This window comes from Vitis vinifera, chromosome 1 (genome assembly GCF_030704535.1).
Source record: "Vitis vinifera cultivar Pinot Noir 40024 chromosome 1, ASM3070453v1".
Lineage (NCBI taxonomy): Eukaryota > Viridiplantae > Streptophyta > Magnoliopsida > Vitales > Vitaceae > Vitis > Vitis vinifera.
Window position 1 is genome coordinate 21,043,568 of NC_081805.1, and position 18,879 is coordinate 21,062,446.

The following is an 18,879-nucleotide window of genomic DNA, read 5'->3' on the forward strand; positions in this document are numbered from 1 at the left end:
AACTTTACTCGCCGCAAAGAAGGACAATTGTTGGCGTATATGTGTGGATTGTCACGTGATCAACAAAATAACGATCAAGTATCGCTTTCCCATCCCATGTCTTAATGACATGCTTGACAAGTTAGAAGGTGTTGTGGTGTTTACCAAACTTGATTTACAAAGTGACTATCACCAAATTCATATTTGACCAGGCAATGAGTGGAAAACGGCTTTCAAGATTAAAGATGACCTTTATAAATGGCTAGTGATGCCATTTGGGCTATCAAGTGCACCAAGCACATTCATGTGGTTGATGAATCAGGTTCTTCGTCTATTTATTGGAAAAATTATGGTAGTTTATTTTGATGATATTCTCATCTACGGTAAGAATGAGGAGGAGCACTTATTACATCTCAAGATCGGTGGTTTATTGGAAGATTGGTGATAATGCTTACAAGATTAATCTTCCAGCTGATATGAGCTTTTCCAATACTTTCAACGTTCCTAATATCTTTGAATAGTTTCCTCCGGATTAGTTTTCTCTGCAGCCACAAAACTCGAGGACAAGTTTTCTTCAAGTGGAGGGGATTGATGCAGTACACGATCATCATTAGTTTCTATTTTAAGTTCACCATTAGTTTCCTTTAGTTTCGATTTTAAGTTCATAATTAGTTTCCTACTTCAAGTTTATTGCTTTACTATTTTATTTAAGATTGATTTCCTAGTTTTCTTAGTTTCCAATTATCTTTGTTTCCTATTTCTAGTTTCCTATTTCAGTTACTTCCTTTATTTTTGTCTTACAAATATTATTTAAAGGCTTATTGTAATTGTTAGAATGAGTTCAATATAATTTATCAGAATCATTCCCTAATTTTCACATCCTATTATGATCTTTGTGTTTGTTCTTGCGTGTTTTTCCGTTTCATTTGATGACCTAGAATATAGAGCCAAAAACCCCATGCATTCCTGTTCTTCATGTTTTCTTTGCTTTTTCTATATATATATACATATATAAAGAGAGAGAGAGATAAATTGCTAACACAAATATTGGCAATAATCAAACAGTATAAACGAAAGTGAAACATCCAGCCAGCAGGTCAAATTTACCTTTAAAGAGTAATATAAACAAATCAGAAATCAACTTCAAGGTATTTTTCTTCACAGGCAGTGCTAGATAAGATCACATTCAGACCACTCAAACTAATATCTCTAAAATATTCAAAACATAAATACTGGGAAGTAAAACACTGCAGACAAGTGATCACAACTTCAAAATACCTGGTACAAAGATAACTCATAAGAATGAATGGACTCCTCAAATGTACTAAGGGGAGAGTCACTCCAAGCCAGTGTGGCTGATAAAATAGAAATGCCTTCATCCTCATCTAACTCAATCTGCCAATACAATATTCTCATGTCAAGAGCAAATTCATGTGAAGTGCCACTCTCTGCTGACACTTAAAAGAGAAAAACACACACACAACAAAAGTTTTCACAAAACCGTCAATTCATAGAAATAAAAATAAAATCAGAAGGAAGAAAAGAAAAGCATTACAAGATGCAAGATTAAACATACAAAAGAATACAACTTTACCTGAGGAATAAAAATGTAAAATGAACCAGCCTCATGCCTCATGGAAGATGACTCCTCATTGAAATTGGCATTCATAAAACCATAAGCCGTTACACAGGTTGAATCAATTGAGAGATATCTGTAGTAAAGCTATCCATACATCATCTCAAATCAAGAAAGAGTTAATGTCATCTATAAGGCTACAAAATAGAACATACATTTTTTTTTTTTTTTTTTGCACAGTTCAAAACCATGACAAAATACAATATGAAGCTCTTGCACCTTCATGGTAAGAACCTCCATATAAGAATAAAAAGAAAAATGAAACAAAAATATAAATTTCATCCTAGTTTTAAATAATGGAGCATTACTCTCACACACAACACAGCATTCATAATGTAACTCCATTTATTTTATAAGCACATGAAAAATATATAAAAATGAAATAAAAACGATTTACAGAAAATGAGATGTAATAAAGATGTACCAGAGTATATAGGAAGTATACAAAGGTTGCCAAACCAAAAAGCAAACAAATGACATTGGAACTAACCTTTTGTATAGTGAACCTAACCAATTAACAAAATTCATCACAAACATAGAAGCTTCCAACTATTTCATTCCTAACACAATCTAGAAAAAAAAAAATTTAAAATAAAATAAAATAAAAATTGAGTGCTTGCTCTGAATGCTCCACATTACCAAATGCCCTCTAATTTCTCTCCAACCAAAATGTCCAAAATAAACACAAAGGGACTCATATCCACGTTCTCTTCCACCTCTTCCTAACATCAAACCCATTCCAACTTGGTAACATCTACCTCGTAGGGGAGTAGAGCACCCATTGAATCCCAAAGACAAAGAAGACCAAATGCCACAACATGCTTACAGAATTGCAATGTAAGAGAATTTGATCAACAGATTCTTCTTCCCTTTTACAAATGGAAATATTTGTTCTCTACAGACAAACCTCTCTTTTTCAACTAATTCAAAGTCAAAATCCTTCCTCACATAGTTTCCCATGCAAAAAACCTCACTCTTGTCAAAATCCATGGGTTCCAACAATAATAATTATGAAAGGATTTTATCCTCCTGGTGTCAAAAAGAAATAGAAAGCTTTGATAGAGAACTTATCACTCTTAGTATCCAACCAAGCCATCCTATCCTCCACTGTTCCTGGCTATTGAATTTCTTCCTCAAACTTCCCTATGATAAACCACTTCTAGAAAGACTACCTTTCTAAAGCATATCTCCAACTCCACATGCTCGAGAGAACGATGTTGAGAACCAAAACATTTCTAATGTCAAGACCCTACTTGGTCATAGATAATATAGACTAGTTAATCAAATGAGGTTTTCTCTCAAAAACTCACCCACACCCATAAGAAGTCTCTGTGAATCTTCTCCAACCTTAAGATCACCCTCCTTGGAATCACTATTAAGGATATACAGCAACTTGGCAGGATAAACAAAGTTTTGCAATTTAGAGCGGCTCTCTCCTTTTGGACAGATGTTGTCTTTTCCACAACCCAACATTTTCTAAAACCTCTCTTCCACTACATCCTACACAGTTGCCAATTTGAAAGGAGCACCCAAAGGCCCAAATAAGTGGAAGGCAGCTCCCTCACTTGACATCCTAAAACAAAAGCAAGATTCTCCAATTATCTACCCTCCCAATTGGTATTAGCTCACTATTTTCCACACTAATTATGAGCCTTAAAATCACCTCAAACAACATGAGAGTTCAAATCAAAAACAAACTCTTGATTTACCTCACAAAAATTGGTTGTGTCATCAGCATATAATGTGAGTCACCTCAACTCCAGCATGGCCTCTCCCCTCTACCTTGAAGCCAGAAATGAACCCCCTTCCCTAGGCTTTATTAAGGGATGACTGAAAGCCTCCAAGGACAAAACGAATAAATAAAGAAAAAGGGGGTCCCCTTGCCTTAAACCCCTAAAACTCTAAAACATAAAAATAAAATAACTAAAAAATGTGGGAGCCCTGTCAACTAGAACAGAGAAACTAGCTAATGACAAACACCACTTCATCCAATCCGCTCACTTTTGTCTCAAGCCCATTTTTTCCATTTCTACTAGCAAGAAGCTCCAATGAACTTGATCATAATCATAGTTGTTAACTCGTAAAACATATTGTTTATCTTTTTTCTATTTTTGTATATTGTGTCTCATGTCATATGGTGTATTGTAAGTTTTTTTTTATATAGTGAAAAATAAATAGAAAAACTATGTATATGTGTATATCTATTGAAAGTATGAAGTATAGAGTAATATATAACAAATTCATAGAAGATAGTAGAATCAAAAGAGTTAAACTATATCATACCATATGAAAACATTAACTATCAGAGTTTTGACAAATTCAAATGAACAAAATGTGACTTCAATATATAGATTCATCACATCTCCACAAAAATAAACTACTTCAATTTTTAGCTATGATTTTTAGTTCCAAATTATAATTAGGCATATGCACTATAGTGTTGTTGATTGATATATATATATATATATATGTATATATATGCCTTTATGTGTCATATACAAAGTTCTAGCTTTTCAGATTTGTCATCATTCATTTTCCACTAAAAAAGAAATTAAAAAAACGAATATATTAAATAAAAAAATTTATTCACTAATTATCATCATTTTTAATGTCAACATTCAAACCATTCAAATGAAAATTCACCAATATTCATTTTAAAAATAAACTTACTTGAATTTTAATATAGCATTTGACAACATGTAGCTTTCGTATTAGATTATTTTACTTATATCTCCTTTTTATGATCAATTTTTAATCTATTAATACATTTTAAATAATTAATATAATAATTTTTTTTTACTAATTTCATTTCTCTTAAAAATTATAGAAAATAGTTGAAAAAGTGTGTATTGTATTGTTGTATTGTAATATCACGTATCGTATCACACATATATTGTAAGATACATTTTAAAATAAGATATGTTTTAAAAAAAGATACGAATTGCAATACATATCGATTTCCATAAAAAATGTATTGTATCGTTGTATTGTATCATGTATCATAAGTTTTTAATGACTATGATCATAAGCCTTATCAATATCTAGCCTACAAATAACCTGAGGCAAACTACTCTTTAGCCTTGAATATATGACCTTATTTGCAATAAGAGTTGCATCCAAATGTGTGCCAAAATTCAAAAACAACTTTGCCCACTACCCTCTTCAACCAATTAGCTAGCACCTTGGCTAGCAGCTTGTATAAACTTCCCACCAAACTAATGGATTTAAAGTTTTTTAGATCCTTGGCTCCCCCCCCCCCCCCCCCCCCCCTTTCTTTTTGGGACTAATACCAAGAAGGTAGCATTTAAGCTTCTTACAAAGGGTCTAAGGTCAAAAAAATCTATGAAAAAGCCTATTGACCCATGCTTAACAAAATCCCAACAATATTGCCAGACAAACATAATGAACAATGCTCAAGCAAGACAAAGCAGAAAACACTTCCTTCTCTTAAAAAGGATCCTCCAAACTCCTTGAATTTGAATTTTTCTAAAAGAAAAAAAAAAAAAAACCAAGAATGTTAGACCTCTAGCCCCCTATATCGTTGAATTTGATTTAAAAATAAATAAATTTGATTTTTCTTAAAAATTAAAAAATAAATAAATAAAAAACTAGTTGAAGATATGTATGTGTATATCATTGTATCACATATCATATTATGTATTGTAATATATTGTAAGATACATTTTAAGGTGAGATATGTATGTCAATACATATTGATTTCGTTAAAAAAAAAAATGTATTTTACCGTGCATTATAAGTTTTTAACAATTATGATTGTAGCTTAAACTTCCCCTTAAAGGAAGAGGCTCTCTCTTAAGAAGTCTCCCCTTAACTTGATCAAATTCAACATTCAAACCAACAAGGAAATCAAAAACCTATATGTTTTCAAGGATCTTCTTATACCTCACATTGCCCTTAACACATTTCCAATCTTCTTTTTTTTTTTTTTTTTTTTTTTTTGATAGGTAGATTTTTATCCCCATTGGACTTGAACTTGGAACCTACCACAAATTCTTCCCAACCCTTTACCCTCAAAGGTCCGTTTCATTTCCAATCATGATCTTGATAGGGATCCATCTCTTGCCAAAACCAATTCATAGTGTTGTAATAGGTTGTCACGAATTGATTTCCTTGTTTACTATCAGGCAATCTTTGCTTTAGATCATACAGTTGAGCATTGTTGCCCATATTGGAATAGGTGAGTTTGAAAGCCTCCCATGATTGCTTAGTGGTGGAAAAGAAAATGTAGCTCTGGCTCATCCTAGTTTCCATGGAATTAAATAGGCCATGACATTACCATGGAGCTTTCGACATCTCAAGAATCAAATCCAAGATCAATCGGATCCGATGCCATCTTTGAGTCATTAAGCAATCCTATCTAGCCTCGACTCTAATGAAAAACTTCACATACCATGCCCATCACAAGAAGTTCTGTTAGTTAAGTTTAAGTCGTAATATGAATTGTGAGAATCTCATTAGAGCTCACAAATTACTCAATAGGGATTTTTGTTTCCTCGGTGTGATCTCAAGACATTCAAATATTTTGATTTAACCAACAATGAAGGTTCGTTAACCCCTAGAATAACCTAAGAAATCTACATTGCCTAGAACCCACATAAGGAGCATTGATACCATGTGCAAATTTGGGTTATATGCCAAACTAATTTAGATCAGATTTCTTAACAAGAACAAACTTGTAGCATGCAGAATTGGTCCAATGGAAATAATTGAGAAGATTAATACTAATGCCTATTGGTTGAAATTTCCAAGTCATGCTTGCATATAACATGCTTTTAATGCCACACATCTCATCCTGTATCTCATTGATAGTTCAAATTATGAACCCTTGAAATCAAGGAAATATTCTTCTAGCATAGTAATTTATGGAAGTTAAAGATTGAAATAAAGAAAATGCTAACTATGTTTATAAATTATTTGTTTTGGCTTTTTTTAAGGTTTAGATATGTTTATAAAGCTATTTTGTTTTAGCATTATTATTTTTTTCCCCACTGAGCCTTAATAAGTTTGGAAAGGTAGTTATCCTATTATTATAATTTTTTTCCCTTTGTCTCTATGAGTTTAGGAGACCACCAATTAGTTACCTTCGGTGTGAGGTGTTGGGGGTTGGGTTGGTGGCAGGTGTGGTTTGGAATTTTGATAATATTTGGTAATTCCTATTATTCTCAAATTTAATATAATTTTGAAAACTAGATTTTACTTCATTATCAATTCCTTTGCAATGAAGATAATGGTTAAGGTGAATGAAATTTTTTTTATTTAAAAAAAAAAAAAAGAAAAAAAGATAAAGACGACATGCGTATTTGTGTGTCTATGTCCATGTGTTTTCTTGTTTGTCTATTATTCTTGGTATCTTCGTTGGAACCAATAAGACATTAGATGTCCTAATTTTTGGTTATTTTCTCTAAGAAAATCAAAGATTCCTAAGAAGAACGCATTTTTCACTCTATGACACAAGTATGTTTATGAAAGCATGCTGCATGACCCCTTCTGTGCTTTCTTCCTAACGCAATTATCATTCCTAGTTTAACAACTTATTCATTAATGCATTGGTGTCTTATTCTAATTTCAATGTCACAAGTTTTTCTTTCTTCCTCTTTTTTTTTTTTTTTCCCTATTTTTGCATTTATTCCAATTGTCAGCAAAGCAAAGCCAAATTCGTTGCCAAAGGTTTCAACCACTAATTCACTCGCCTCATCAAGGTTTATCAATTGGATTTCCCAAAAGAGTAGGCTAAAATGACAAAGAAAGACAACAGATAAAGGGGTAAAATTAACCTCTTAAATGAATTTTGTCCTCCCAATGTACTGAAAGAAGGACACGTAAAGCGAACTGCAGCACCTATTCCAAAAACACCACATGTCCCCCCCAAAGAAAGTGATTTAAAGATCAGATTTTCCGTCTCCTTGGAAAGAAAAAACAGAGGAAACACTGCCGACGACAAAGGTTGAGAGAAAAACCAATTCATCGCTTTTGCACTTGGGGGCACAGCAACCTGCAATTTTACAATCAAATTTCATGAACAAAGGGGCATATGGTGCATTAACAACCAACACCACCCTAATACAAAAATAGAATCCTTACAATTCAAACATTGACATAAAGAAAAAAATAGCACAAATATTTCTTTTTCTTTTTCTTTTTCTTTTTTGTATATTTCATAAATATAGATGAAGCCATATTGGAATTATTAACCAAACTTTTATAAACTTTATGCGGAAATTATTATTTTAAAAAACAATTTTGGATGCATAAAACAAAATAAATATAAGTATTAAAATAATGATCATATTTTTATCTTGATCCATGATACCAATAACACTTTTAAAGTGAGATTGAGTCACCTTCTGAATTGTATTGTCAAGGTCTTCAACCCACTACTCTCATATAATAGATGTGTCATTTGTGTGCTGTATGTTGTTAAAAAATAAAATAACAAAAGGACATAAGAATGAGAATGTGGCTTGGGACCTTAACTTATAAAAAGATGCATATCTCTTAGTCTTCCCATCAAAGACTATATGGGAGTTATACTCATTATTTACAACTATTATGTACAAATTAATGGGTAATGGTGGGTTATTAACTTGAATGCATCTATATAATTGCATAAGTCATATTTTTTCATTTTCCTCCATTACTTATAAACATAATGTACAAATTAAATTTCATAATGATGGGGTTATAAAAGTTGTAACACCACATTAAATTTTCTAACTCCCCATTTATAATTTCAGTCTTCCATACATAAGACTCTTGGATGCCCAATCAATTGATTTACCTACTTATCAATTGATACTCTTAAATAATATTTACACAAATATAATTTTATATATGGTCACACGTTATAGAAAAAAACTAACAATCTCTCACTTAGCCTACATGATTATATTTCTAATAGATTAAAACATAATATGGTCATAACAATTTCTCAAAAATAGGCATCCTTTACGTTAAGATTATATTACATAATATGGCCATAACAATTTCTCAAAAATAGGCATCCTTTACGTTAAGATTATATTTCATAGAACCACTAACACCAAATCATTGAAATGATTGGATCACACAACAATCCAATATTCTTCAAGGATTATAGTACTAGCTCCTCCATTAACATGAATCAATGACTTTTTATGACATTAACAACATTAAGGTGATAATGCTAATTCATTCACATAATGGTCCCATCAACTTTTAAACATCAAGATTGTGCACAAAATGGATGTATAAAAGGAACATAATAATCATCAATATATCATAATCAAGAACTTTATTCTCATTATAATGTGATCATATATAATTTAAAATTGACAAACTTGCGACCAAGCCCATGCACGCAACATAATCCATAAAAAGCTTAGGTAGAAAACCTTTTGTCAATGGATCTGCCAACAAGAGTGTATTTTTAATATGTTTAATAGAGACAACTTCATTTTGAACTTTCTCCCTTACAACCAGATACTTGATATCAATGTGCTTTAATCCTCCTGTAGTCTTATTATTTTTTGTGAATCGCACAACAGCATTATTATCACAATATATTCTCAATGGTTTCATTATCAAATCAATAACATGAAGCCCTGAGACAAATTTTCTCAACCATATTGCATGACATGTGGCTTCATAACATGCTACATATCCTACCTCCATTATAGAAGAAGCTATCAATGATCGCTTATGGCTCTTCCATGAAATAGGTCCATTTGATAACATAAAAATATAGTCAGATGTAGACCTTCTAGTATCCTTATAGCCTGCATAATCAAAATCAGAATAACCAATAATCTCTAGATTATTTGTTCTTCTGTATGTAAGCATGTAGTCCTTAGTCCCTTGCAAATAACGCAATACTTTCTTGACTACTTTCCAATGATCAATACTTGGATTACCTCCAACATATTTCTTTCCTCTGCTCTCAATAGCATCCTGCTTAGTATATCTGCGACTAAAGTAAACAAAAAAGGGGATAAAGGGTCACCTTGTCTTAATCCTCTAGATGCCTTAACCCACCCTTTAGCGTTTCCATTCACCAAGACTGCATAAGATACCGAGGACAAACATCCACTCATCAATTTCCTCCATCTAGGACTGAACCCCTTCTTCTCCAACACTTGATCCAAAAAATCCCACCTCATGTGATCGTAAGCCTTTTCAAAGTCAATTTTGAAGACGACATCTTCCTCCCCTGATCGTCTTCTCTCATCCACTATCTCATTAGCTATGAGAACCACATCCAAAATTTGTCTCCCTTTAACAAAAGCGTCTTGAGTAGAGTGGATGGTTTCATGTAACCCCTCTTAGACGCCTTGAAAGCACTTTAGCTATTATCTTGTAGAGAGTAGTGATCAAGCTAATGGGTCTAAAATCTGAGATTTTCTTTGTCAAACTCTTTTTGGGTAACAGAACAATGAAGGAGGCATTAGTGCTTTGATTGATAATTCCACTCCTGTGAAATTCTGCAAACACTCTCACTAAATCCTCCTTAATCACATCCCAACAATCTTGGAATACTGCAATGGTAAAGCCATCAGGCCTTGTGCCTTGTCCCTATCCAACTGAAAATTTTCCTTAGAAATCTCTTCTTCAGTAAAAAGTGAATCCAACCTTAATGCGCTCTCTTCCGAAATAGGGGACCAATCTAATCTTTCAACGCTCCAAGACTCTCCTGTAGGACTCATGTAAAGCTTTTCAAAGTAAAGTAAGATCTCCTTTATGATACTCTCGGCATATTCAACACTAAGCCCCTTTCATTCTCCAACACCTTGATATATTTCCTATTTCGCCTGCCATTAGCCACTTTATGAAAAAATTTAGAGTTACAATCCCCTTCCTTAACCCATTTCACCCTAACTTTTTGTCTCCAATGGAGTTCTTTTCTCAAAATTAATTCCTCTAACTCCCCTTTTTTTAAGGCTCTTTGATTTAACAAATCAGAAGTGAGATCCCCTACTTGCTCAATGGCATCAAAGTTAGCTAATAAAAGGTCCATCAACCTTTTATTATTAAACTCTTGTCATATAATCAAACATGGTAATGATCCTCCGTTGGGTTGATCAACACTTGTTTCATAAGTTGATATGATCATCTTCAAACAAACAAGTAAATAAACATACATACTAGAAAAACCATTTCTTGATATTGCCATAATCACATATTTAAATTACTAATCATATTTTTGCAACTTTCATAAAATCATACAATAGATATGATTGAAATCATGAAACATTGAAAATATATGTTACTACATCATTCATATGCATCATATCATGTATATTTTAGTTGTCCATAAGATCAAACAATAATCAAATATATATATATATATATATATATATATGTTTTATGATCCAAAATTGGTTGGCTCTTATACCAATTGTAAACCAAACTTTTATAAACTTTATGATGAAATCATTATTTTAGAAAACAATTTTAGATGCATAAAACCAAAAAAAAAATATAAATACTAAAATAATAATCACATTTTTACCTTAATCATATCAATAACACTTTTGAAGTGAGATTGAGTCACCTTATGAATTGTATTGTCAAGGTCTTCATCTCACTACTCGTATATAGTGGATGGGTCACTCGTGTGGTGTATATTGTTAAAAAATAAAAATAAAATATAAGAATGAAAGTATGACTTCAAAATAAAAATAAAATATAAGAATGAAAGTATAGCTTCGAACTTTAACTTATAAAAAGATGTAAGAGGTATATCTCTTAGTATTCCATCAAAGATTATATGGGAGTTATAATACTTATTTACAAATTAATGGATAATGGTAGGTTATTAACTATGTAATTGTTATACATTTCAATTTTCCTCTACTATTTATTACCTATAAACATAATACAAAATTTAACATAATGCAAAAATTAAATTTTATAATGATGGGGTTACAAAAGTTGTAACACCAAATTGAATTTTCTAACTCCTCAATTATAATTTGAGTCTTCATAAGACTCGTGATGCCCACATGAACCACTACATGAACGTTAGTAAACGAACAAGAGAGTGAACCTCGCCTGAAACCTATATAGGCCACTTCTAGAGCAAGGAGGATTCAGCTTCAACTCCTCAACAGCGTCCTTAATCTTCTCAAGCCCCTGCTTCAACGTCAACGCGGGAGAAAGACTTCTGACAATGCAGCTCTCCACCACAAAATCTTCATCGAACTCGCCATTCCCCATCATCGGAAGATCCAAGTTCATCACTTGCGCAACCTAACAAGCCCAAATTCATACGAAAAAATAAAAAATAAAAACAAAGAAGAAGAGAAGAGAATTGAAGGAGACAACGAGAAGAAGACCGATGAGAACCTTGAGATTAGGGTTCGAAGGAGAGAGGAGGAAGCGAGGGAAAGACGTAAGAAATGGAAGGTTGGGTGGTGGAGCATTGCGACGCAGAGGCCGAAGGAATTGCGGCGTGAATGGAATAGCGGTGTGTGATGTAACAGCTTTCATTGTTGCTGGAAGTGCGATACTGAAGACGATGAAACGGAGAAGTGAGACTCAAAAGCGTGTTGCACGGACAGGGACAGGTAGAGGAAGGGTCGAAGGACTCCCATTCCAAGGTCTGCAGGTCTGTGCACGTCTGCCGCTCTGCAATTCTGTCACGTCTGCCGCTCTGCAGTCTGATTTTTTATCCGTTTCGCTCCTCTCCGAGACCTTAAAAAAAAATTATTAAAATAACAAATACAACCTTGGCATGAACATCTAAAAAAAATTTAAAAAGTAATCAGGTGTCGTTTGGGATAGCTATAAAAAAATAATAATATTGGTATGTTTTATTAAAAAAATTAATAGATTTAAAAAAAAACTCTAAATGATATTTCTACTATAAATAATTATTTTTTTATTTTCATGTTAAGATTTTAAGTAGTAAATTCTGTTAGATAATGTTTGGTCGAAGAAAATACTAAATAAAAAAATAAAAAATAAATTTTTTTTATATTTGATTATCTATAAAAAAAATTTTAAAAATAAAATATAATCAAAACTAATAAGCAACTTATATATTTTTAAATTATTTAATATTCATATGAATGAATTAAAGTAAATGAAATAAATTTAAAATAGTAAATAAAAATAATTTATTAATTTTAAATTTATTTTTTATTTTTTTCTATTTTTTCTTTCCTACTATATTTTCTCTCCAATTTTTTTTTCTTTTACATTTTCCCTCAAATTTTCTAGATTCCTATACAAAGAAAAATAATAATAAGGATAATTATTTTTTCATATTTGGTTGTCTTATGAAAAATATTTTTAAAAAAAAATCAATTATAATTAAAACTAGTAAAAAACGCATATATTTTAAAATTATTTAATTTTTATATTAATGAGTTAAAATAAATAAAAATGAGTATTAAATAGTAAATAAAAATGATTTATAAAGTTTTAATCTATTTTTCATTTTTCTTTCACTTTTTTTTTCTATTTTTCTTTTGTATTTCCTTTTATTTACACTTTTTCTCAATTTTTTTAAACCAAACATAACCTTAATAAAATTAATTAATCAAACTCTTTTAAGTTTAAAAAGATAACTTTTGACTTTTAGAAATTGGCTCAAATAGAATCTTAAATATAATATTAGAATAAACCTATTATGAAAGTGTTGATCTTCTTGCAATGATTCATAGTGAAATTTTTTTTATAAAAAAATACAAAAAACACACACAAATTTAACGTGGTTCGATGGATTGCCTACGTCCACGGGAACAGGGAAGAAGACTTTCATTATATCTCAATTAGGGTTATATAAAAGGGTATTTATATTAACCCTAGGTATTGAAATTCCAAAAATATCTTTGAATCGTACCGCGAGGCACCCCAACCTATCATTCTCCCTTAACAATAAAAATACAAGTGTAGACCCCCATTTTGGGGTGTCTTTTTGCAGATTAATTTTGGCCAAGTGTCATGATCCTGGGAGACCACATGTCGTCTTTGGAGAGGTTATGGGAAAATCATGCTAATGGTTTGAGGATGAAATGGGGAAATGACACCTGTTATGGAATATTAAGAGGGGAGCGTATTTTCGATTATGAGTAGAAGAGGGATTTGGTTGCTGTGGGAAATATTTTTTTGGCTGGGTTGGAGGGCAAGCCAAAGAAGAGAGGAGAGATTTTTTTTTAGGTTGCTTGAGAGGTTACAGAGAGGGTGAGACTGAAAGAGAAGTTGGCTAGGAAGTTTTGAGCAGAAAGGTGAGCTGGTTACAGGGAGAGGGAAGGGAAAACATCAACTGTGGGGTGATTTTTTTTCTTTGGGGAGGTAGTTTTTTTTAAGGAGCTAAAGTTATGGAGTAGGGATTTCTGGGCTGGTTTTAGAAGGGTCAAGAGAGCTCAAAGACGATTAAATTTGGCTCGATGAGGTTTTCTAGGTATATTCATTGTGAACTATGCATTTCCTTATTTTTGGATGTTATTTTACTTGGTGTCACTGTGGATTTTTGCGTTATTCATGCACTTGTGTTGTTGATTCTTCATCTGCTTCCTTGATTTAGTTTGAAAAACTGGTGAGGCTCTTTATCATGTTCACTATGGAGTATGTATATACATCGGCTGCATTTTTTTATTTTTTTTGCTTTGAATCGGTTTTGTGTTTTTTTTTTCCACCAGTATGAGTCCATTGAGCCATTATGAAATGTGGCTATCTTTGGTTCATTTTTGTTTCTTTTTTCCATGTTCCATTCCTTTGGTCATCTTTCTCTGTTTTCTGTGAGCATTTTGGGTACAGGGTAGTATGCGTATCATCTATTGATGATGGTAAAGATTGACTATTGTATGCTGTTGGAGCTCAATATCCAAGTCTGGAAAAAGAGTGGTTCAGGTCCAAAGAATGGTGAGCAGTATGGGACATCGTTCGTGGAGGAAAAGTAAGATGATGATGAGGATGGTGTGGTACATGTTGAAACGACACAGGTTGGATCAGAAAGTGCTCTGTCACAGATTGTTCAGCTTGTAGGAAAATTTCACAAGTATCCAAAATCTTGGATACCTCCTTCCATGGATATCTTTGAGCTTGCACTCCAATTTGGAATCTCTGCCATAGTCATAGCCTGCCCATGTGTTCTGGCTTTGCAACTCCTACTGCTGCTATGGGTTCTCTGCAACAGCCCATTTGGATTAAAGAGTTAAGTTTTGCTCAAATGGGTCTACTGTCAATGGGTCCTGACACTCCCATCTCCACTGCATTAGCTGGCCATGGGATGAAATGAGCAGCGTACATAAATAACCATTGAGGCTGGTACCACTCTCTGCTCAACGTGGATGGGTTCACTCCTCATGCGTGCATGGCCAACCTATATTTTCCTCATACCCATTTTCTCCATTCTCCTTAACTTTCATACCCACCATACCCATTAAGATGTTCACTGTCATCAGTTCATTCCACATTTCAATACCCACTAACCCAGTCATTTCATACCCCCCATACCCGTACCATACTCACCACCATTAGCCTAAACCACCTTCATACCCACTGAACCCGTCTCCACACCTACCATTTTCTCTCTTCACACCTCAATCCCACTCCTCTCCCCAAACCCCATATTTCTCACTCTCTGCCCTCCCTTCGTCATTCTACTATGGTATATAATGGTTCACGCTGATGGGTCTGTATTGCAAACTTGGGACTACCTAAAGCAGCATGGAGTGCAAGGATTCATAGACATCTGGCCCATAGCCCACTGTGATTGCATTTGAAGCTGTACTTCAGCTTTTTCTACCTGGTAAGACGGTTGAGGGCCCGATATCTTCTTCTGGGAATCGGTCTGTTTATAAGGCAAACAACATGCAAACATATGTAGTAACGTTGATTACTTATCTGAGTTTGTGGTGGTTTGGCATACTCAACCCTGCAATTGTTTATGATCATCTAGGAGAAATATATTCAACACTTCTTTTTGGAAGTTTCATCTTTTGTATCTTCTTATACATAAAAGGTCATGTGGCACCATCTTCGACTGACTCTAGTTCATCCAACAACATAATAATTGATTTCTATTGAGGTATGGAGTTGTATCTCCGAATTGGTAAGAACTTTGACATCAAGGTTTTCACAAACTATTGATTTAGGGTGATGTCTCGGGCAGTTTTGGCTTTGACCTATTGTATAAAGCAATATGAAGAGAATGGGAAAATAGCAAATTCTATGATTGTAAATACTATATTGATGCTGGAATATGTGATAAAGTTCTTTTGGTGGGCAAGTTTGTTATGGTGGTGATGCACTTAGATGGGCGGTCCATGCAAAAGGCCCAAGTTGCATCAGCAACTAAGGAAACCCAAGTTCATTATGATCCTAAGATCATAAACTACAATTAGCTACTGGAAGCCATAGAAGATGTTGGGTTTGAGGTCATCCTTATTAGTACTAGGGAGGACATGAGCAAGATTCAGCTCAAAGTTGATGGAGTTTGCACTGACCATTCAATGAGATTGATTGAGAACTCTCTTCAGGCACTCCCTAGAGTTCAAGACATAGACATTAATCTTACACTCAATAAATTTTCCCTCTCCTATAAATCAAATGTGACAGGACCCAGAAACTTTACCAATGTGATTGAGTCAACTGGATCTAGGTGCTATAAGGCAACTATATTTCTTGAAGGAGGAAAAGTCATTCATAAAAAAGAGGAGGTAAAGCAATATTACAAATCTTTTCTATGGAGTTTGGTCTTTACAATTCCAGTATTCTTAACCTTCATGGGTTTCATGTATATCCCTGGTCTCCAGCACGGATTAGATACCAAAGTGATCAATATGCTGGTGTGGGAGAAATTTTAAGGTGGGTATTATCCACCCTAGTTCAGTTCATTATTGGGTGGAGATTCTACACTGGCTCCTACAAAGCATTGCGTCATGGTTATGCTAATATGGATGTTTTGATTGCCTTGGGAACAAATGCTGCCTATTTCTATTCATTTTATTCTATGTTGAGGGCTGCTACTTCTGAAGATTTCAAATCAACAAATTTCTTTGAGACTAGCTTCATGCTCATTTCATTTAGCCTACTTGGAAAATATTTGGAGGTTTTGGCCAAGGTTTGGAACGTAAAGAAATCCGTTCACTTGGTCCAAGGAACATTGCATCCAGATGTGATTAAACCTTGCCCACTACCTGGAAGTGGAAGAACTCACTCCCACGCAATCAAGAGCCATCATAATGTTGGAGGGCTTCCTAAGGACATGAAATTGAAGCTTATTGAACCACTTAAACTTCTATTTATGGATGAGGTTCGTGAACTATGGAGGATCTTGAATGTTCCTCAGGCATTTCTACAACGCCATCCATTCCCTAGGCCTGGTCTTGTAGAGCGAGTTTTGGGGGACGTTACAGAAAAAATTCCTTGGATATTCAATGCCAGGTTGATGAGATTTTCATCCAATCAACCAAAGATGTTGGAAAATGGGAGTTTTTGGGCTTTAAGGTGAGAGCCCTATAAGCGTTTTCGACATGGGTAAGGGAAGTTTAGGAACGTGAGAAGCATTATGAAGTGGGAATGAGATCGGGGTTGAGTTCTAATGATGTGGAGAATCGGCGCAAGAGTTGAATGAATTGGAGAGACATGAAGGGCCGTCAGTTTAGGGTTCGATTCTAGAACAATTTCAAGATACTCTGGTTCAGATTCTATTCGTGGCCGCAATGATTCTGTTCGTGCTTGCTTGGTACAGTGGCGAAGAGGAGGGCGAAGTAGAGATTACGGCGATTACGAGTCTCTAGTGATTTTCTTGATGTCGATTGCGGAAGCTATTATTGGGGTTTGACAACCTTTACATAGATTTGTTAGACTGCATGGGTGTTTGATTGACAACTGATCATGTCTTGGAGAGGAACTTTTATAAATAAGGAATATGATGCTTTATAACAGAGACAAGGAAACTTCGAGTGAAGTTGAAGATGGTATTTCATGCATAGTAGAAGCTCGGAGCCATGTCTATCAGGTTATTTTCAAGCCGTCATGGCATCAGTTTTGTAGTGAAACAGTTCCAGAGAGTTGCAACCCATTCCAAGCAAAAGGTCCAAAGAGGAAGAATTGATGTTTGGTTCACAAGGCCTCTCATTCACATGGCTACTTTGGTGTGCTTATGATCAATTCTTGCCCATCTCCAGCTACGATACACTCATCACCTTGCCATCTCCAACATTCATGTTCTATTGGGTTTCAACAGCATGCAACCAATGTCTGAGACATCCCAAGCTTAGGACTTCACTGTTGCATGGTTTACATGGCCACTTTTAGGCCAAGTGTCTTTTTTCTTTTCTTTTTTTCTTCATCCTTGATTTTAAGATGATTTCCCAAACTCCTGTTTTCAAATAATTCTTAAAACTCTAGTTTCTAAATAATTTCAACTTTTCAAATTTTCATCCTTAGATGTTCTTATTGGGTCTCGAAAATCCATCTTTTTAATAAAATTTGCTGTCATTTTCTCTAGCATGCAATTTTTAACTTCCATGACTTTTAAAATGTTTTAAAATAAGCATAAATTCAATTTCGTAATTCCACATGATGGAATTTATGGAATTGATTCATGCAAAAATAAATTGAACTTTGGTGGGGCCTAACATATGTGATTCTCTCGTTGATTGATTGATAGCTATACATGATTGATTGATAGCTATACATGATTGGTATATTCCACTCTATGACATGCATGATATTATTCTGTGTTTGATTACTAACCTTTGTTTTCCATGAAATAAATCGGCCCATCACTCTGGTACATTCCTTGCCTCTCTTATTCATTCGGTTATTCTGTTTCAATTGATATTCATTCGATATCCATTGATTTACTTATCATTTGTCATGTTTGTTTCATCTCATCAGTAGAGACCCATTTTTAGGGACTTAGAGGGGTGCTACGGTCTTTACTATACCTTCCGGATAAATAACCTGACCCTTGAGCCTATATTTGGTTTTTCACAGATCACATTTTCCAAAATAAGGAGTCACACTTATGGTTTTCTTTCTTATTTTGTTTACCCTTTAAAAATAAAACAAAAATAAATGGCGACTCCAAGTCATTTTCTCAAAAAACAAATCATTTTCAAATAAAAAGCGAGCTCGCCATCGAGTGGAAGCGCATGAGTGGAAATGTGGGGTTCACAACAAGCTTGAATGACAAATGTCGTCGCTCCCTTCGTTCCACTCCGGTATTTGTCATTTTTTCTCCATATGTCTTTCACTTAATATGAGCCACATACTACACCAAAAAGTTATAATTTAAAAATAGAAACTAA

The 18,879-nt window shown here is 33.9% G+C and overlaps 1 protein-coding gene across 3 annotated transcripts in view; it reads right to left on the reverse strand.

The window, feature by feature from the left end:
- Positions 1–12,309, reverse strand: part of LOC100241089 (protein PHYLLO, chloroplastic) — a 127,018-nt gene extending 114,709 nt beyond the window's left edge. For 2 of the 3 annotated variants that reach the window (XM_019221367.2, XM_010655919.3), the window contains exons 1-5: positions 11,957–12,309; positions 11,663–11,860; positions 7,411–7,628; positions 1,574–1,691; positions 1,258–1,374 (exon numbers count right to left, since the gene is read on the reverse strand). In XM_019221367.2, the coding sequence (XP_019076912.1) occupies positions 1,258–1,374; positions 1,574–1,691; positions 7,411–7,628; positions 11,663–11,860; positions 11,957–12,100 (795 nt within the window). In that variant the 5' untranslated portion in view covers positions 12,101–12,309. Of the gene's footprint in view, positions 1–1,257; positions 1,375–1,573; positions 1,692–7,410; positions 7,629–11,657; positions 11,861–11,956 lie in introns of those variants that run through there. The other variant, XM_010655926.3, reaches the window with a different exon arrangement.
- Positions 12,310–18,879: the final 6,570 nt, after the last annotated feature.